Source organism: Harpegnathos saltator, unplaced genomic scaffold (assembly GCF_003227715.2).
Source record: "Harpegnathos saltator strain DR-91 unplaced genomic scaffold, Hsal_v8.6 scaffold498, whole genome shotgun sequence".
Classification (NCBI taxonomy): domain Eukaryota; kingdom Metazoa; phylum Arthropoda; class Insecta; order Hymenoptera; family Formicidae; genus Harpegnathos; species Harpegnathos saltator.
This window is the reverse complement of record NW_020230313.1, coordinates 642,739-663,419: the sequence shown is the minus strand read 5'-3', so window position 1 is coordinate 663,419 and position 20,681 is coordinate 642,739. Positions and strand designations below refer to the sequence as shown.

General features: G+C 45.1%; 2 protein-coding genes across 3 annotated transcripts in view; one reads left to right on the top strand and one right to left on the bottom strand.

The window, feature by feature from the left end:
* Positions 1–142: 142 nt before the first annotated feature.
* The window catches only part of LOC105181795 (uncharacterized), a 35,499-nt gene continuing 14,960 nt past the window's right edge, over positions 143–20,681 (bottom strand). Inside the window, exons 2-13 of one of the 2 annotated variants that reach the window (XM_011138790.3) lie at positions 10,121–10,330; positions 9,233–9,757; positions 7,734–8,607; positions 6,446–7,336; positions 6,087–6,296; positions 3,831–4,003; positions 3,487–3,747; positions 3,221–3,382; positions 2,343–2,628; positions 2,028–2,265; positions 1,772–1,925; positions 143–1,019 (exon numbers count right to left, since the gene is read on the bottom strand). In XM_011138790.3, the coding sequence (XP_011137092.2) occupies positions 759–1,019; positions 1,772–1,925; positions 2,028–2,265; positions 2,343–2,628; positions 3,221–3,382; positions 3,487–3,747; positions 3,831–4,003; positions 6,087–6,296; positions 6,446–7,336; positions 7,734–8,607; positions 9,233–9,757; positions 10,121–10,282 (4,197 nt within the window). In that variant the 5' untranslated portion in view covers positions 10,283–10,330 and the 3' untranslated portion in view covers positions 143–758. The remainder of the gene's footprint in view (positions 1,020–1,771; positions 1,926–2,027; positions 2,266–2,342; positions 2,629–3,220; positions 3,383–3,486; positions 3,748–3,830; positions 4,004–6,086; positions 6,297–6,445; positions 7,337–7,733; positions 8,608–9,232; positions 9,758–10,120; positions 10,331–20,681) is intronic. The other variant, XM_025302501.1, reaches the window with a different exon arrangement.
* The window catches only part of LOC109503720 (uncharacterized), a 34,163-nt gene continuing 17,450 nt past the window's right edge, over positions 3,969–20,681 (top strand). The window contains exons 1-3 of the transcript XR_003113522.1: positions 3,969–4,037; positions 10,807–10,916; positions 11,009–11,236. The gene's annotated coding sequence lies outside the window, so the exon portion shown is untranslated. The remainder of the gene's footprint in view (positions 4,038–10,806; positions 10,917–11,008; positions 11,237–20,681) is intronic.

The following is a 20,681-nucleotide window of genomic DNA, read 5'->3' as shown; positions in this document are numbered from 1 at the left end:
TTAAGTGATAGTGTTCAATAATCACGACAAAAAAACGTAATGACCTAAAATCAGTGTAAAATTTAAATAATCGTATAATTAATACTTTCTATGTCGTCTTAATTTTACGAAGATAAAAGTAGGAGCATTTAAAGACGCGTCAGGTGATTAATACGTTTATTTGTATAAACAAACATGGTGTAAAATATTTATAAACATTTCTAAACAATTGTCATTTGCTGATAACGATGTGAAAGAATTATTTCTAAAACGATCGCGCATCGTACACGCGGAATCACACTTCGATTGAGCATTGGCACGTTCCTCTAAACACTTATTTCATTATAAAAATATCATACGCGCGCGAGCATATAATTCTAAGCATTTCTAATATCGAGCTGTTGCTTAAAAATTAACAATATAGCTACTTATATGCCAATATATTTTTTGTATATAAAAAATATATACTCATCACCGACAAACGTACGATTAAAGTTTTACGTTAACATGCGTTAATTACATGAATACTCTGCAGCTTAAAAATATATTTAACGCTTAAAGTGGTAAAATAAAAAAAAATCGGACTATCGACTATACAAGTAGAAAGCAAAGCTATTATTACGTTATTATAGCGCGCTTTTTGTTGTGAATCATCTTTGTGTTTGATATACTTCAAATATCTCTTCTTTTGACGTTTACCAATAAATAGTAAATCTCCTTCAGCAAACGTATTAAACATTCACATAATGAATCACGATACAAATGTACGGCGGGGAACATCAATCTCTTCGCGTCAGACGATTACGTTGCTCATCTAGCAGTACCGACGCCTCGCTCATAATCTTGGCAGTGGTTCGCACCAGGAATAACAGCTGATATTCATCGGTGACGGTGAGAGCTGTCTTCGTCTTGACAAGAGCGTGCAGCACATTCGCTCTCTCAAGATCGAGCCACCTCTGAAGCGCTACTTCTCTTTCACGCGGGCCACCGAGAGGCACATCGGCCGGGCCCCACAGTGAAAACTCCAGTACAGACTTCACCTATAATTAAATCGATAATTAAACGTCATTTTAAGGCTTATAGTCCCTCGCCGCAGAACTCTTGATTGATGATGTCAAGAGCAAGAAAACGCGTATCTAAAATTCTTGCGTACCATTTCTAAATAAACAGATATTTGTACGAAAGAATGCTTCAGGTCGTTAGAGCACGTCTGTAAAATTCTCTTATAAAACTATTATGTTTCCTTCACAAAAGTCAACAGCCGTGAAATGACTATAATATGAAAGATCTGTTCGTTTTCGAAGAAAACGTTCTGAAGTAGTGCACACCGATACAATAAATTAGAATGAAAGAAAATATACTTGCTTAATTCTAACAACTTATTTCACCAATTTAAAAGTTCTTTGAAAAAACGAACAGACCTGAAGTTGGTCGTAAGAACGACCAACGAAATGATTACGCGTGCGCATGCGCATGGCTAGGTCTTGTATAACAATTATTTTAAGCTTACTGATTGATTATCAAGGGAAAAACATAGTGATCGAAGCATTTTACAAGAATGCTTTAGTGATCTGAAATATTTCTTGTATAAATATCTTTCTGTTTGGAAATTGCATGCGAGAATTTTCAGCGTGTCATTTCCCGCCTATTGCATCATTATTCAATATGGCCGTTGCGAGCATTCAGGCACCTTAAACGATCGACCGGCGCGAGTCATTGCGATTGAATTGGACAGAACGGCACGAAACAGGATGCAGCACGACGATGCAGGACGAAATACCGGTTCTCTCACCTGCGAAAGGGTAACCGCTTTCTCACATATCAACAGATCTCGTATGAGAGGTAGCTCGCCCGTGAGACGCAACTGCTGCAACGCTATTAAAGCACATTCGCATAGCGAGACCCGTTCCTCGCCAGGCTCATCGCACGGGTCTATGTTTAACCTCCTGCAAAAGCGGAAATTGCACGTTGTATGAGCGGGATGCGGGTATACGATTAGATTATTGTACCGCATTATGTTGTCATAGTGCGCGGAAAAGTGGTCTAACCCTTGCAGCAGATACAGCCGATAACAGATATCCTTGTCTTCTCTGCAGAGTACAACGTCGTTCAGGGACTTGCTGGTGTCCTCGATCCCACGTGCCTGAAGACTCTTCAGAGCGTTCACGAGCTGAAGCAGCACGAATGAAGCTTCCCGGCTTGTACCTTCATTGTTCACATCCTTTGACATTGTCCCGAACGATTGTACAGTGGCCACGTGCAAACGAGGGAACACCGAAATTGTCGCTAGAACAAGAATCACTGTTGTGCGCAACTGAAGGTTCGATATCTTTTCTTACCATGGAGCGCACTGCGCCTTGTACCTTCCATATCCTCGTTACCCGATGATCGAACCTTCTCGATAATCTCTTTCGGTACTGTATCTACGAATTCTATTATAGACGACAGGTAAAAGTCCCTTTGCGGCGTAGGCACGGCTAAATCGAACGTTATGCAGAGGGTGACGGTTTGGTCGTTCCATGTCGCCGGACAGAATATCCTCCTGCCGACGAAGACGGGTGTCAGAGCGTCAATGTTGAAATGCTTCAAACGCGGATTTGCGTTTTTCAGAGCACGTAAACCTACTGGCAACTGCATCATTTGATTTTCCTGTAACAAAGCGAAGCCTCATATTTTATAAACTCGGTACGATCATAGTCATAATATTTTAAGATTATGTTACTAGGGTGAAAACATCCAATAGACCTTCTATTCCATAATTTTTAACGAAAGTGTTCTCGTTATGTGTCGCGTACTTTTTTTTTTTTTTTTTACCATACATGTCATTGTGCACAACGATAATGCGACGATAATGACATTCTTAAAAGTTATAGATCTACAATAGCTGGTTCATTCATTTTCGGCATTCATCTGCGGATTTTATTAAATATTAAAGTATATGGAGATTAAAATATAAATAAATAATCCATAAATAGGTCATACACAATATTTAATGAAATTTGCAGAAGAATGTTGAAAACTGGCAGAGTATCCGCTATTGAATGTTTTATCCTATCGCGCTACAAATAAATAGAATTGTCTTACATCTATACTGACAGAACCATATGATATAGTAAAGAGAGTTGTTTTCCCACTATTATTCAGCATCACGTGGGAAAATTCCAACTTTTGACGTGTAAATGTTTACTGAAAATAACTCACATTCATCGATCCGCAGAAAATAATAAACGACGTAACGTACCTGCTCGAGGAATTGGGCGAGCGCTTCGTGATTCGCCACGACCACCGCTCCGTAATTATCCTCGAGGCTTCGGTGAACGATGCTACGTCCTCTGCGTTGCCTCAGGCGACTCATCCTTGGCTCGTCGTCCCTGCTTTTCCAGTCCTGATCCTCCTCCGCACCCTGATTTCGCAAGCATCCAATTAGGTTTGTTTCTACATTTATTTATCTTACATATAACGGGCGGATTACACGTTAGAATACAAGCACAAGCTCCGACAGTGTACCTCATCGCCCGTGTAAAAGGTGTACGGCGCGTAAAGCTCGCTCTCGGTCTCGCTGCCGCAGTACGGCAATGAGGTCGACCTGACGAACGGCTGATGATGGAATTTCATCTCCGCCCCGTTCTCCATCGCGCTACTATCCGACTTCCTCTTGCAGGCAGCGCGGAATCCGCCTCCGACGCCGACCCCGTGTCGTAGCTCGAGATTTGAGTCGCACTCGGGTGAGCTGGAGAGACATTCGTACACGTGGCTATCGTTGGACGTCTGCCGGGAAATACAAATACATGCGATGTACTTAATAAGCTCGCATCCACGCTGTGAAGCGGACTCGACGAAGAGATTGTTACCGGCGAGTCGGAAGTGGGTCGCACGGTCGCGAGCCCGTCATAATCCTGATGCTCCTGATTGTCATGCCTCTTCGGGACAAGCTGGGAGATGACTCGGTCTCTCATACTGGCAGTTCTTTGGGGTTTCGAGGGTGCCAGAGCGCTGCGTACCTCACCTGTAACATCCTCCGCTGCTGCAGGCACGTCCGCCATCGTCAAACGCCACGGGTTAGTACCACAAGACACAAGGCATGTCACGAAACAGGCTAGCTATCTAAACACTAGTTCGCCTAGCGCTTCTAGGATACTATAGGAGGAACATTCGTGTCACATCTCATGAGAGTGACTAAAATGACGATTAGTTCACCCATCGCGCGTGTCCCACATGTGTTGGAGACGATTTATGTGTGTCTGTGTCTGTATGTAGATGGGTGGTCGAGACATAGTCGGATAGTTTCCGGTAATCGATTTTGAATGATATAGAAATTAGCATTTTCGGGGGGTGGACTAGGTATTTTTACGGTTACCGGATTTGATGGATAATACTTGAGAATTATTAATGCTTTCGACATTGATGGGACATCGTTAATCTGAACACCCGAAGAGTCACTCGTGCTACCTGAATCTCCAGGTAATACTGGAGCGCGGTAAACAGGGTGCTGAAGTAACAAGTTCTGTTGATGATTATTTTCACATTGTAACATTGTGACAGATTAATGTTTGTTCATGCACATTGTTTTTGCACCGATATTAATGAGCGATAAAATTTAACATGAGATAAAAGATTCTCTGGATATAATAATATATTCGATTGCACACATGGATTTAAAATAATTGGAGATCCAGGTAGCCATTGACAGCACTGATACGTATAAACCACACAAGGATACTTATCGTCGACGAAACTCTATCGTTATGAAGCTGTTGTACGACAGATAAAAAAAAGGAAATAACAGGTCAACAAGAATCACACACAACAATGGGTTCCCGAGTGAGATCGAGGATTTTCGGCGTTGCAAGCATACATGATCTAAACTTAAATTCTAAGGGTATACGATGCCAATACGCAATAAGTGCATGCAATGCATGCGGCGTTAGTTGCACCCAGCGTCAGTTAGGAGTATTCACGCGCGGTAACGTCAACAAACGTTACCTGTGGTGGCACGCGGTACGCACCGTTACGTAACTATCACAGAGGGAGACAAGAAAACGGAGAGAGACGTGAACACGATGCGGTGTGTATGTACGTATGTTGTGTGTGTGTATATGTGTGTGTGTGTACATACAGTTACGCTTGAGTAGTCGCGCCTTTGCCAGCGCGATAGACGCGACCGTTGTTCTCGCGTTAATGAGGGGATAAATGCGAAGGTGCAACGAACAAGCCACAGCATCGAGGGGATACGTTTTCCGCAACGTTATACGGCATATAATCGAAAGGAAACAAAACTCCGTGATTTATTTTCTTTTCCAGACAGTATACGTTTATTTCAGACACAGATGTTTCGTACAAAAATTTTCGTCGCTGCTGCACTCTTCGTGTATCTTTACAAGAAAAGTCGACAAGTATACAACAAATAGATAACGCACTTTGCTTGACCAGCCATTCTCAAACTATTTGCTGCAGCCTCACCGTCGAAGGTTACTTACGAAACTTGCAAGAAGTCGCGAAAAAACGAACGGTTTTCTTCGGAAAACCAGCATATAAAAAAAAAAAAGAGAGAAAAGAATAAAAAAGCCGTAACGCACTCTCCGGTCTATATGGTGCTAAATACTACTACATGGAACAATACCCGTGCCTGACAGTCATTTTCGAGAATAATGGAAGTAAATTCTTTTCCAAAGAATAAAAGTATTATAGAGATATTATTATCGATATAACACGTATCACAGAATATTGTGACCTTCCGAGCGGGATCTTTTAGCGCTTCTTTAGAATCTTAAAAGCTCCGGCCTCTAGCGTGTATAACGCACAATCGCGGACAAGCGCGACGCGCGGTCGCTTCATCAATTGCTACTCATTAAGAGAAGAGAATCGTTCGTCCTCCCTCCGCGAACGCCGAGTTAAGTATTATCATCCGGTGTCACGTGGCTCGATCGCTGTACCCGCACAAGCGAGGTGACGTCTCTCTCGTTTTGTATTCTTTATTTTTTTTACTTTTGTATTTTTTTTTCCTTTTCTCTTTAAGCGGCTGGTGCGAGGATTCGTGTGAGTATGGCTGTTAACATCGAAAATGGTCGCGATGATCACTTAGTTGCACTGTATGGGCCTGAACTTACCCAGATTCGCGTAAATCGAGTCCGAGGTCGTCGTGGCTGTTGGCCTCCAGGTAGATTTGGAAGATGTCTTGTCAGTTCTGGCAGGGACGTTCAGTTTCGTGGCTTCCGCGCGAGGCGGCGGCGGCCTAACCGGCTTGTTCGCCGGGTCCAATTTGGACCAGTCCTCTAGAGACTGATTCCTCGGTGGCGGAGGAGGTTTCCCGGGCCTCGCTGTAACACGCGGTTTAAAATTGCCGATCTCTCTCTCTCTCTCTCTCTCTCTCTCTCTCTCTCTCTCTCTATCTTCTTCTCTTTTTCTCGCGTCGCGGGACGATTTCAAGATTTCACACCGATATCGCGTTTCAAGCGTTTACACTTACCCGCTGATGGCGGCGGGAATCGCGCAGCTCTTGTTCCATCGCTCCTGACACCGCAGGAGTCGGTCTGGTCCTCGCCGATCTTACTACCGGTCACTCGGTCATTTCCCACCACCTCCACGGCGGCGCCGTCTAACTCCAGCGGATGAATGATCTCCAGCCGCGGCTTCGGCTGCGGCGTCGACGGAATCTCGTCAGTCCTCGCGCCCGACGTTTGCCCGCTGATCATGTCCATATCCTTCCTCGAACCCATCCTTAGGAACCTCTTGAGGGAGAAACCCTTCCGGTTTCTGGTCCTTTTCTTCTCCTCTCGCACTTCCTTCTCGGTCGTTAAACTGTCCTGCGACAGGGATATTGTTCTTCTGGAAGTGGACTCGACCGTCTGCTTCGTGCTGGCGCTCGTCGGGTCCGGCAGGTCGCAAACCGCCTTGCGGAACTTCGGGCTGCACGAGGACGATCTCTCGCGCTTTTCCTTCTCGCGCACGACGGGTGAGTCGGACTTCAAGTTCGATGCTCCCGGGTTCCTGGCGAACAGGGAAGAGATTGGTAATTCCTCCGTGGATTCCACGGCCGGCGGCCGCGGCGCCATCCTCCTCTTGTTCGGCGAGCGTACAAGCTCCATGGTGGACACGGAAACCGGAGTCACTTCCGCGAAGTCTTCGTTTACCGCAACATTCTCATCCACCACTTCCCCGTTCTCCGTCGAATTCTTCGACAGACTCAGCGTCGACGAGGTTATCGTGGAGGTGGATAACGGCGTAAAGGTAGACTTTGACAGCGTTTTTGCCCGGCCCTCGGATTCCGCCGCATTTGGATTCGCATTCGAGGAGACCTGTTCGACTTCGTTCGAGCTATTCTTCTTCAACGAACGTCGCAAGCCTATCTCTTGCGCGCCTGCAAAAAGATCAGAGCATACATCGTAACGACATCACAGATTAATGATCGAGATAACAATCTGTCGGAAGTGATGATTTGATGTTTCAAACTTCCGCGGTGTGAAGAAACGCTTGAGTTGGCTTCCGGATATTGCACGTTCACCGTGCAATTGTTTCCGAACATTTTGTGAACATTCCAGTTCACTTTTTGTACGGAGAAGAACAACCGAAATGTTTACAAAAGTCCGGGAACAGATTTACGATGGTACGTATTAAGTCAGACAAGCCAGATAAAACAAATGATATGTTTGAACAAATTCCACGGTTATAACAAGCTTTAATTAATATTCTTCGTCTCTTTCAGCCGCTAAATGTCTAGACGAATATCACAGCGCGGAGAGTCGCGCGATACTCACTGAAATTCTGAACGGCGGGTCTGCTGGCGACATTTTGAACCGACGGCGGCGGCAGCACGTAATCACCGTTGGAAATTTTCCTCACAGTGAGCAGAGCGTCGGCCGAGCTCGGCTTTGCGGAAAAGGTCAGGGGCTTCTGCGGCACCGCGGGCTTTGCTTTCGAATCGTTAATAACGCCGCCATGCAGGAAAGAGGGTCTGGGCTCGGTGGTTACAATCGGCGGCGGGCTGGTTGGCAGCGCCGGCGGTTCCGTCACTTCCTCCTCATCCGCCTTGCCGTCTGGCTCTCCCGCGAGCTCCCGACTGCTGTCGAAGCAGAATTTCTTCTCGTTCATGTCCTCGCAGTGTCCGTCGACCTCGCGCTCTCGCAGCAACGAGTCCACCTTGATGTTGTCGGTGTCGTTGGTGGTGTCCTTGCCGGCGACGTTCATCGAACGATCGCTCTCCGGTGCCTCGTCGTTCTTCGAAGGCGTCGAGGCGACCTCGACCCCCTCCGCCTCCTCTTCGCGTTTCGGACACTCGCTCTTCTTCGCTACCGTCCTCTTTACATAGTCGCTTTCTCCCACACTCCCGGATTGCGCGAGTATCCTTGACGCCTCGGCTTCAGTCTTTTTCACCGTTGGAACGCTGTTGCGGGGGAGGACGGCGTTTCTCTTGTCGGGTTTGCAGAGTTGTGCGCATCTCTGCGTCATCTCCGCTGCTTTCTCCGCGTCCAGCACATTGGCGGTGCCCGTCGTGCTTTCCTTCCGTACGACGGAGATCATATTCGCGGATGTAATCAACGGCATGTCCATGATCTTCTCCAATTCCGGAGAATGCTTCTGTTCCTGTTCATCGGTCTTCTTGCGTTCCGCTCCGTTGAGTTTCTTCGCGGCCTTCAACATGATCGGCGAGAATGTCAGACAAAAGCCAGATAATTCATTTCTTTACTTTTTGTTTCGTGAGCTCCTCGTCGTCGACTTTGTCGATAATTCTCAAGCTCGAAATAAAGGCTTGACGGCTCTTTGTTGCGCAAAATGTAGTTTCTTTTATTTACAGCGGACAATAATGATCATTTGTAAACTTCAATATGATATATATTGAGCTGACATGCGAGTACAAATTGATTTGTTCAGCTGATATTTAGATCTCACGAAAGTGTGAAAATTAAAACCGTGCTAATTAACACCAGAACTATTAAGCGGCGCAAAATGACCGGTTAGTAATTTCTTATGAAAATCACTCAGAATTTAAATAACGATGCATTTTATATTTTTAACAGATGTCAAGCGAAATTGAAAGAAATAAATACTTTTGTCCTTGCATGTGTGAGGACATTATATTTATTTACTATTATTATTTATTGTATTATTTTAAAACCTGACCCATTTCGACCACTCCGGTAGAAATGGGTCGCGCTAATTGATAGTTCTAATGTCAACAAAAGGAACAACTAGACAGAAGCAGAGAAGTCAAGGTAAAACTCACGTTCCCTACAATTCTCTCGCATTGTATACTTACTTCGGCCGTGTTATCCGACAATCCTCCATTGCTAGACTTGCACTTGAACGGACTGCTTTGCAAGTTGATCGTATTGATCTTTCGATCGATAGGCCTTTTCGCGGTAGGCACAGACTCGTCTCCGCCGAAGGGAGTCACCGACACCAGCAGGGTCGTCTTCCTACCATCTGCGTCTCTCTGTATTCTGCCGAGCATCAAGGAAGCGAAGGACTTCGGAGGCGTCGTCGTGGACGATTTGATCGTCTCGTTCGAGCCATTGCTCCCCAGGTCCGTCAGATTCGCGGTGATCGTGTTGAAATTGGTGTTCGCGCGGGTCAAGTTGCCCAACGCGCGTTCCTCCTCGCTGTCCGGCGCTTCGTCGTCCGGACTCGCTCCCGAGTCGACCTGGAACCCATCGTTGTTCTCTCCACCGTCAGAGAAGAAATCATCGCCGCCGTAGCCGATGATCTCGGTAAGCGACTCGGGGAAACCAACGTTCTTCTTCCGTTGGTCCTTACGACAGACCGCCTTGCCGCGTAGGATACTCTGCAAGAATCATCTTGTGGAAACAAGCGCACGACGAGTATCGTTACAAGGCGACGCGACAATAGTAGGGGAATATTCTAATACGCTTGGTTAGTAATGGTCTCCCACTAATTGGAAGTAGTTACGCAATGTGCAGTATCATACCCTTCGTTCTACCCATCGACCTTGTGCAGACTCCAGCGATAATTGTGACGCACGAGGTGCCAATTTGTGAATGATGAAATGACGAGTGACATATATGAAATATCTATTCGTTGTAAATATTACGAAAGCGGAAATGAATGAACTGTTCAAGCGACTTTCCAAAAACTTGCACAAATATTATACAAGTAATTAAACAAGATAGATCTCGCGAGCCGATACCTGCAGTTGAAGTTGATCGATCTTCAGATTTGTGGAAGCCTTCTCGACGTTGAGCCTCAAGATTTCGTCAGCCGCCGCGTGCTCCTCTTTCGGCTTGAAACAATTCGAACAGAGCTCCTTCTTCCAGGCGTTTTGCACGAAGCGGTTGCATTGTGTGGACATTATTGCCTCACCGCCCAGCGACAGCGAAAGTCCCGTTACATCATCACCCTGAAAGGAAAGAGGTGAAATAGTCAATCGTTCGATTCTTCGGTCGGTACGTCGACCAACGGCGTGCACGTAACTTTGCTGGGAACCGATTCGCAGATTTAATTTCCGGATTTCCACGCGATTCAGTCTCTCGACTTGATCGCGAGAGGTGCATTTGAAATTTGGCTAATGACATTTCTCGAAGCGCTCTTTGAAAAAAACTTCACGATACAGCCATCTAGCTGTCGCCAACGAGCGATTACAGTTGATGAACGTTGAAGTCAAAACGAAACGAGTGAGTACATTTTCCTGTCCGCAGCGTCGGCGGTAGCTACCGCGAACACAATCGGGACAATTGACTGGAGCTGCCCGGCCGACTGAGTAATTGCCTCACTTCCGGTCTCGGTTTTATTCCAGCGGCAGCGATGGCCTCTGGTCCGCACCCATCATTAGCAAGTGATATGTAAAAGTATTATCGATAATTCTTTTTTGCGTAGAGAGTTGCGGCCGGAAATGAATCAAGATACTTGTGACGATCCTCCGATAAGAAAAAAGCGGAGAACGCCATGCCATGAAAGATGAAAAGAGATCAATGATCCCATTGAAGGTAAATACGACATCAATGTAGCAATTTATATAATTAATATAATATTGTTCTGTACAAAACAGTAATTCACTGATGTTTTCGCGTTGTTGCAGCAGCGGTGATGTCACTTCGGCAATTCTTGGATCCATCCTTACGGTATTGACAAGTATTCGTCCGCTTATCGCAGATGCCTCGAGGTGGATGAACCTTATCGCCGGCGAGATATCGATCGCAGTTCGCGGCAACACCGGAACGTAGGATATCACGTGCGCACCGAGGACGAAGGCTCAAGACGGCGACGCACGGCGATGTCCCATTAGCATGCAGGACTCGCGAACCAGGTACAAAGTACCGTTGCCAATCTCGTTGATCCGTTACATCTCTTGCGTTCCTGTCTTTGCGCCTTGGAAATTCGCGTATGAAAAGCCTGTCTTGCGTCCTGCACGGTCAAGTAAAAATCCGGACTAACGTCCGGAGAAACATGCTTCACGGCTGGCTCCTGCGCTTCTAAGCGGAGAATCGCGGAAGAATTTACTGCCGTGAGAAGACGTATGTTGTTTTCACGAAAAAAATGCAAATTACACTCCAACTTACGTTGGAGCATCCGGGCATATCTTCGCGACGAGGCAGCGCGACAAGCGTAGAGCAGATGTACATATATACTAAACAGCTTGTCGCCCGTGGGCCATGCATGAGGTGCCGCGGGGTTGCTTCGTTCTCTGAATATGATTTAAAGTCCGTCGAATTGAACGAAGTCTTCGTTTCTGTAACAGCCTCGACACTAATTTATCACTTCGTCGATCGTCCATCTCGTTCGTTTGTCTGTCTTTGTTGACTAGAAATTACTTAATAGTTAATCAAGCGCGATGCCTAAGATGCTCTGATCCCCTCAAATGAACTACAATTGGAGAGAGAGAGAGAGAGAGAGAGAGAGAGAGAGAGAGAGAGAGAGAGAAATTTCATTTATCAAGATTCACTATCACGTTCAAAGATCAGGTCTTGTTCGGTCGAGATTCGCGAGAATTTTTTTGCTACGGCTTTGAATAAATCATGAGCTCACGATAATATTGCAATCATTAGAAACTAACCGTTGGCGCGTAAATGCATACGTAACCGCATAATAAAACGGTTGCGACCTAGAGTTGTAAATTAACGATGTGGCCTACGCAGCTGCGTATCCCGCCGAGAGATCAAAGAGAGTAAATCCGCTGATATTCGTACACGGAAAACAAACCATCTAGTACGCTAAGAAGTTTCCTTGTTTGAAGCGTATACGCTCGCACAGGCAGACCTTGTCGAGACGTTTCATTCCATTGAGATGACGCGCAGCGTGGCGCGCCGCGCCGCGCCGTGGCATGCCAAGCGGAGAGCAAGGCGAGGCTCAATGCCGAAGGAATCAAATGGGTTTTAAGTATCACGGACACTCGAGCTCTTTAATCTCAAAGGGTCTCAGAGTGAAGAGTGCCTGCGGTTTTCTATCCGTTGTGTATAATCTTTGACGACCACTTTGGCGACTTATCTTGCTTGCATTTTCATTGTTTCCTCAATTCAGAACTGAATAATTATGAGACCGGTCTCTTAATTTAATGACTCTTAATCGGTAACGGGACATTCTTTAGGGAGATTCTTTAGAAGCTCACCGAGAGTTTCGCCCGTTTCGTCGTGCTAGAGTCAAGAGGTCTTGTTCTATGAGAAATCCTTACTTCCTTGAAGCTAAGCGAGTCACAAGTGGCACTTCCACTATGAACGATGATTATCGTACCGTCAATGAATAGGCCAAGCTTACGCTCTAACGCTTTAAAGCCGCGAGTCGCGGAACAATTGGATTTGTTTAGAGCGGCGCGGCGGTGCGTCCGGGCGCAAAAAAGACGTAATGTCGAGCGTACACGCGATGAACTAGTCTCGTCCCCTAGTGAATCACACAGGAGGCACAAAGAAAAATGCTTAGTGTGTCGTGAAATAAATGTCGGCGCTTCTCTCACGTTACTTCCCACGGCAACGAACGAATAGCGCCAGCGTGTGTAAGAGAAACGCGAGCGAAATGATCACTCGCGGTCGTACGCGCTCGCGTAGACGCGGACGCGAAAACAGAGTCCGCGCACACTAGACCCTGACGAGAGGAGACGCGAAATAACAAGGTCTCCCATGATTACGGACGGTAGATACATACGCGTACTTCCCGCTATGGCGCGAGTCGCGCTTCTCTTTTCGTGGTACTGCAATAATTACTGTTAACCCGTCGCTTCATTGCGGCCATTAAACTTACCGCTAACCGTAAGACGTCTGGGAATTTCGACGGAGCGCGAAGGATCACCTGGGGGACAGAGAGAGAGAGAGAGAGAGAAAGAGAGAGAGAGAGAGAGAGAGAGAGAGAGAGAGAGAGAGAGAGAGAGAGAGAGGAGAGAGAGAGAGAGAGAGAGAGAGAGAGAGAGAGAGAGAGAGAGAGAGAGAGAGAGAGAGAGAGAGAGAGAGAGACGAACCCCGTTCGCTCGAGATCGCGGGATAGTCGTCGTTCGTGAGCAGTCGAAAGACGAGAGGCTCTTAATGGGTCAAGTGCGAGATGATAATTAGCTAATGCCAGTTATTCGGGACGCATTGAGACTTCACGGAGATTACAGCGTCCCGCGGGAGATATAATCGCGCTACACGAAGACCCCCCCAAATTATCGCGTCCGAGTGACGTTTTAATTTTGATCCCGTGGAACCGCTGAGACAAATTAAAAGCTAAGACATAGTTAAATGCCCTCTTAAGTACAGTGTTCTTTTTTAATCGATCGAGAGAGATCGTGAAGAGCATAATTTTCCAATGTTCAACTTTCGCGCGTGTCTCTACGACGAGGAAGTGATTTCATCGGTTCTCGGCAGAAGTAGTTACCGCCTTTAATACGGAATTTCTTTATCAGCTCGAGCGTTTCAGTCGGGTCAGCCGGTAGCGGATGAGCGAGCGTTTCACATAATTACTCGAAAAATGAGAAGAGTCATATCATAGTACGTACTTCCTGATGCGGCTAAATGGGGAACAGGATGTCTGCGAGACAAACGCGGATGAGCGTCATATTTCGGCGAGCGCTTTCGCCCCCTTTCGTACGTGTAAACGTCGCACGACACAAAGACGCTGTTCCCTATTTCGATTTTATATTTCAGTTCATCGTGGCGTGGTTTATAAACGCGCGTCCACGGCGCCGAAAGTGATGGAGCTCGTATACCTGCTCCAACTTAAACCGGTTCCCGCCTTGCGACCCGGAACCGTTCTATTCTCGAATAAACCCTCCCCGGGCACTTTGCATTTCAAAACACTCGGGATATAAAATCCCGACACAACAATGTTTCCCTCGCATGGGCCTACCGAAAGAGAGGAGAACGCCTCTTCGGAAATTTTCTAGGCTCAATGACTCGGCGTGAAATTATAGTAACGTGCTATGAATCGTAAACGTTGTGTAACTTGCGCGCGTGCGGTGTATCTATGATGAAGAATTCAGAAGAAACATCGCATTCCGCGTTAACCTATTAATGCCGGCTGGGACAGAAATTTCGCGTTGATTTCAATGTTATGAATTTTTATGAAAATGCTCGAAAATTTTAATCCAAAGTACGTTACTAGGGGTTTTCGAGGTCGCTCTTTCCGAATCCGCTGCGAGAATCATAAAACAATGAGTGTTTGTATTGATTTGTAACGGGGTTTTTTTTTCAAAAAATGCGATTTTTTTTCGTCAATTTTTTTTTAAATCATGGATTTCATCTTGATAAAAATGTTGAGTATTACTGAAAAGTACTCCAATCGTGTCCTCGAGACTGGTAATTTCAAAAATACATATCTGGACATAAAATTTTCTGTACTTTTCAGATCTGTAATAAAAAATATAAGTTTTGCACCAACAAATCAACGTTGGGCTCCCCGTTAGGCTCAAAAAGTACATCGGACCCAAATTTGGGGCCTATCACGTGAAAGAACTCGATCAACGGAACAACTTTTATTTTGGATAATTTTTCATAAAAATGCACTCATAACGAGTCATTCGACCGAGTTCCCAAGGATCCGACGATATCTATGGTGATACACGCATATATAGTCGCCATATTGAAATTACTAAATTACAAAAAATTTCAGAACCACATATATTTTAAGTACAAGTCTCGAGGACACGATTAGAGTACTTTGCAATAATATTCAACATTTCTATCAAGATGAAATCCATGATTTAAAAAAAGTTGACGAGAAAAAATCGCATTTTTTGGAAAAAACCGTTACAAATCAATACAAACACTCATTTTTTTATGATTCTCGCAGCGGATTCGGAAGGAACGACCTCCAAAACCCCTAGTCATGTACCTTGATTAAAATTTTCGAGTATTTTCATAAAAATTCATAACATTGAAATCAACGCGAAATTTCTGTCCCAGCCGGCATTAATGGGTTAACATTCGCGATGGACGAAAGCTCGCGGGAAGGAACATTCTGCAGCGAGTAAAATGGGTGCTTTTCGTTTCTTCGTCAATCACGATCGACCGCGATTCGCCGTTAACAGCCTGTTAAATTGGCCCGTTGGCCTTTCATATTTCAAGGGCGCAATCACGTGTCGTATCAAAGTATCCTAGTTTTTTTTTCTTTTTCAACGTTTGACAGACAGGTCTTTTTACGGAAACCCGTTAATCTCTGACTTAGCATACATTTGCGAAGCATCCTTGAATTTGAATGAGGAGTCAAAATGTGTTCCATCTGTGTGGTTCAATACGTTTACAGCAAATCGTAACTGTACGCGTAACTGTACGCAGATACTGAAAACGCTGAAAAAATCGTGTTTAAATGTGGTCGAGATTAGACGAAACGCGCGGAATCGATTTACATTCGTTGCTTTTTGTCCAGGTAGCGCCCCGCGACGCGGTTTATTCGTATTATGCTTTTACCGGTCCTAAACGAGGTCAACCAGCTCCGAGCATAACCACTCCTCCTCCCTCTAGACTAAACCCTGCCCGTATATGTTTGATCCTTTTACTCCCAGATTCGGTTCGAATGCAGTGGTAGATTCACTCTTCGTCGAATAAACGAAATCCGAAATCGAAATCCAGAGTCAAGCCGAATAGTGAATTTGGATCCTACATTAGTAGTAAATTTCAAGTTTCGTGGTTTAAAAGAGATTTCTGCAGATTAGAAGAAGATAAAAGAAGAATTATAAAGAATTATATTTAATATTCGATTGTTATGTCTCTCAATTTCAAAAAGCAATGTGTGTATTAATGGTCTAGAAAAGACGAACTTTTCTTTCCCATAATCCATTTATTATTACTTTTAGTGGCAATGTAAATTCGGTCCGATAAGACCATTACGTTGCCGTTGGATGTCTAAAAGAATGAAAAGGAAGGAACTGTGTTCCAATGGAGATTTAAATTTGGGGGGGGGGGAGGATCGGTACTATATAATAATAATGTCGTATGAATAGAAGTGAAAATACATCATTAGTAAATTCAAATTGGGACTTGTAGAATATTTCGAAAGCATCGTTTTTTTGTTGTAAACTGTCGGACAATGAGATTATGTACGTACATACGCGTCATTACTTGTCGGATGACTGACGGATGTTTTTATCCTTTTCACTGATTGCATTGTGTACTTTCGTACGCTTCATGTCTATTCGAGCGAAGAGAAAACCTTTTGGAACTCGTCGGAATTAATCGCCCATTTAACCATTAATATTTATTTCATTGTCATGTACGTTCTATCTGCAGCTGAATAAGCGGTATTGTCGTAAATAATATACACATTGTTTATTGAAATTAAGAAAATGATTGAATGCAAGTAAAGAATATCGGCAAGTAATTAATCGGATTAATATTAAATAATTCTCAAACAAGTCCTTTGTTAAGTTGCAACATGTCTGTAACTGTTAGCATCAAGATAGGACAACAACGTTTTGGGAATCTCCATAGATCCTTCAAGTTCGAGAGAATTTGCGTGGTTAACGTAGAGGTAAAATTTCGGCTCGTAAAGTCGGGAGTGTTTCGTCACGTACGTAATACATGTTTTCTGGTCACGTTTCTGATCGTTGATGCCATTCTGTTGCGCTAATAGGCAGATATTATCATCGTAAAACAATAGCGTCGCGACGTCAGAAATGACGAATTATTTATCGCATTCTTTATATCTCCCGTTCCGCTTTCGTCTTCATCCTTACGAGAGTTCGTAGTTTCTATCGTACATTCGACATACCTCGATGAGCTTCGACCTCAGGATACATCCATCCCGCTTTGAAATTTCACCTTACACATCGATTCGTCCGTTTCGGTAATGGTTCAAGCAGATCTAACATGCCCGTGAATTTCTCGCCTTTCCTCAGGACTTTGCTATTCCGGAGAACGCGCGGATTTCTCGCGGTGGCGGCCAGCTTTCCACGCATTTCCATCGCGGTTACGAGGCGTACATGCGCGCGTGCGCGCACATGTATGTGCGTGTACTCGATAAATCCGTATGCATTGTGGCAGGTAGAGGATGAGGCTGTGCGAGCGCGCGCGACCAACTCGGCGCCGCTTATGCACGGCTAATCCATATGTATGACGTTTTTAACGTCGGCTTTAGTCTTTCACTTTGAGAATCGGAATGCGCGAAACTGTGTGTGGGTGATGTACGAGGTGGTGGACTTTCCCTCGTAACCTTGCGATCCCGCATCACCGCTTGGTATCGCGCGCGCGCGAACCTCATTCCACGCCCGCTGACTGCGTTTCGTTGCGATCTCATGCCGCTTAATTCGCTCTGGCCCGTGCGAAGCGAGAGCATCCATCGAGTCTTTTGTGTTTTTCGAGAGCACGATATCGTGGCAGCTCGTTCTACGAGCAGTAGTCGCGGTGACCTAACTCCACCACCAGGCTCCACCGGAGTCGTGAAACGCGTTCAGATCCTTTTGCGAAGGGGTACGCAGGCTCAGCCACATCTGATCTGAATAAGGCACGTTTCTCGACGCCACAGCCCACTCGCTACCCACATGTCTCTTTTCGAAAGCTCTATCATCATCCTCGCGCGTGTCATGTCTTTGTCGTATCCTTTTTCGGATGCGCAAATATTTGAGGAGATGCCTGTTTATTCTCCGCATCTCTTTTCACTGGACCCCGAGGATATCTCCGTAGCTACGACTCTGTCTTATCTGAAGATATGTTGCGTGCCTCTTTCGATAATTATTCATTCATGGTTTTTACTCGCTTCGTGTGGATTTTGATGAATACATAATCTCCAAGTGCTTTCCGTTTTATTCGAGAGCAAAGAAAAAAAAGAAAAGCAGAAGTTCTTGTATCGCTCGCAAGATACTATCGATCATTTGGAAACGACTTTCTCCTCGAGACATTAATCGGTGAGAATTCGTAGTCGCGCTTACTCTTGTTCCACAGCCCTGTCGATTTTCTCATTGAGCATGTAATTACTAACGTAATTACTAACGTTGCACGTGGACGCGTGAGTGCGATTCGCGGATGAGACGTCCTATTTCGACCTAGGTTCGAACGAGCTGTTCCAAGCGTCCTCACGTCATTCAGGGTTTAACGCTCGTGCCAGATTTCCCATTGCTCATAGAAGGCGAGCAGAGAACAGCAGAATGGATAGTGTGTCCCCGATATTCCACATACATGGAGAAAGAAAGATCTCAGATGTACGTTACGTATGTGTGTCTCGCGTCTTTCCGTTTCTCCTAGTCTCCCTGCCGTCGTCGTCGTCGTCGTTCCTATCGACGTTTTTACAGTCATCCGGAAGTATTACCGAGAGTTCACGCGATAAGTCTGTCGGGAACGTCTCCTACATGGCGTGCCGCGTCATGGTTCCAAGTCCCTTGGAAAAAGCAGACTTGCCCGTCGCGATACCGTTCCCAGAGGCAGTCGCGCTCTTTCTCTCCCTTTTTCTCCGTTCGCGCGGTATGTTATTATGTCCTGTTAGCGTATATAGCGAAACCTTTTCGTGCCGGAATGTGCCATAAAATGTAAAATTCCGGTGTAATAGGCGCGCCAGCTGTGCTAATGACGAGTGACGCGCAGAAGAACTCACTGGGTCACGCGAGTGACGACGCATCGGCGAGTTTTCCACGGATGTTTAGTTAGCGCGAAAAATCTTCCATTTTTTTAGCAGCAGTACTCAACGTGGTACCATTCCTCTCCCATTGTGTCTACGAACGGAAAGCAAAACAGCACGGACGGCAAATGACGCCAAATGACGTAAAAATGCCATATGTCGCCTCTCTCGATGAGAAAGAAGTGTGCCGTCGGAATAACGTACTTCGTGTAACGCACTAGGAACAACATCTCGCCTCCTTTGTTACGTAACGCTTAAGGGGGCTGGAGGGTCAGATTACTGAAAAATCGTGCTTGTTTTCTGATAATATTTTGTGACTAACTGAATGAAAATGTGCAAGAAGTGAAAATTTTTGATATATTTATATAAATAAAAAAAAAAAAAAAAAAAAAAAAATATAATATATGAAGATTCGTATCGATTTGAAATTTTAAAGCAATAACATTTGTTCATCTGGCTCTCAGATGAACCATGGACAATTACGTGAAAATATTTCATTTCGAGATATTAATTTTTATATTGTAAAAGAACTGAAAAATTTGGATTTATTCCTAATAATAGCTGCCATTTTGTTACTTTTGTTCGATTTTTTTTTGTATCCGGTTCACCGGATAATGATAAGCTTCCTCAAGATTTCTAGCTAAAATTCGCTCTGATCGGACCATCGAGAGCCGAGATATTACTGCAAAAACGACAACTTGAAAAAAAAAAGAAAGTATATTTCAGTTATATATATATATCGTGTATTTATATAAGTATTTGTTAATAAACAAAATTTTTCTACTCTTCATATGTTGTATAAATATGCCTATATACTGAATAAGTGCTATTCAGTTCGTCATAAAATATTATGAAAAACAAACACGATTTTTCAGCAATCTGACTCTCCAGTCCCCTTAATCAACGTGACGCTTATATGTATCGACGGCAGCAATTATTTTCTTTTCCCTCCCGGTGCGAATCGGACGCCTCTTAATCAGGCAGGTCTCTCGGGCCAAGTAGGCTACGTTTTCTCAGTTTCTTGGAAGAAATCGGACGCGTGTAACGTGTATCATGGTTTCTAGGATCATCGAGAGGCGCAGACTTTCTTCTTTCCTCCCGAAGCCGCCTTCGCCCGGCTTTCATCCGATCGTAAATTTGTCTCTCAACGTCCACGTATGTTTCAGGTCGACGTAGCCGTGCTTACTCTCCCGTCAACATCCGTCTAGCTCCGTTTCTTCTTCTCTCGCCTCGTGCGCAAAGCGTCGCGACAAGTGAGTGCGCGCGTGTGCGTGTGCGTGTGTCTGTCTGTAATATGATAATAAGTATTAATTTGTTGGTCCATCTCTTTTTCGATCCCGACGAGAACGATAAGAGATATCGCGACATTCGTCGTCTTATCGCGAATGTCTACGAGAACGAATCCCGTCTATCCTCCTTTTGCTCGGCTTTCTCCTATTTCCGACCGATGCGTTTCTCATTTTGTCGTTTCATTCTGAAACTACGCGTTCCATGACATAATTAATGCGGGGCCGCTCTATTGCAGACGGCGCGTGCACGCAACTCCAAGGACTTTCTCCTTTTCTTCTTCGTGACTTCTTCGTGCGTTTAATTATCCTCCTAAGCAGAGCGAGCGTCTAACACGTTTTCGAGATCGAACAGGCTCGCCGATTAATTGGCGCATCATTCCGACCGCCGCGTGTCTCTTATGCACCTGTGCGTCGTGCACTCCTCCTGTCGCATCGCGCGCGAGAACCACACAA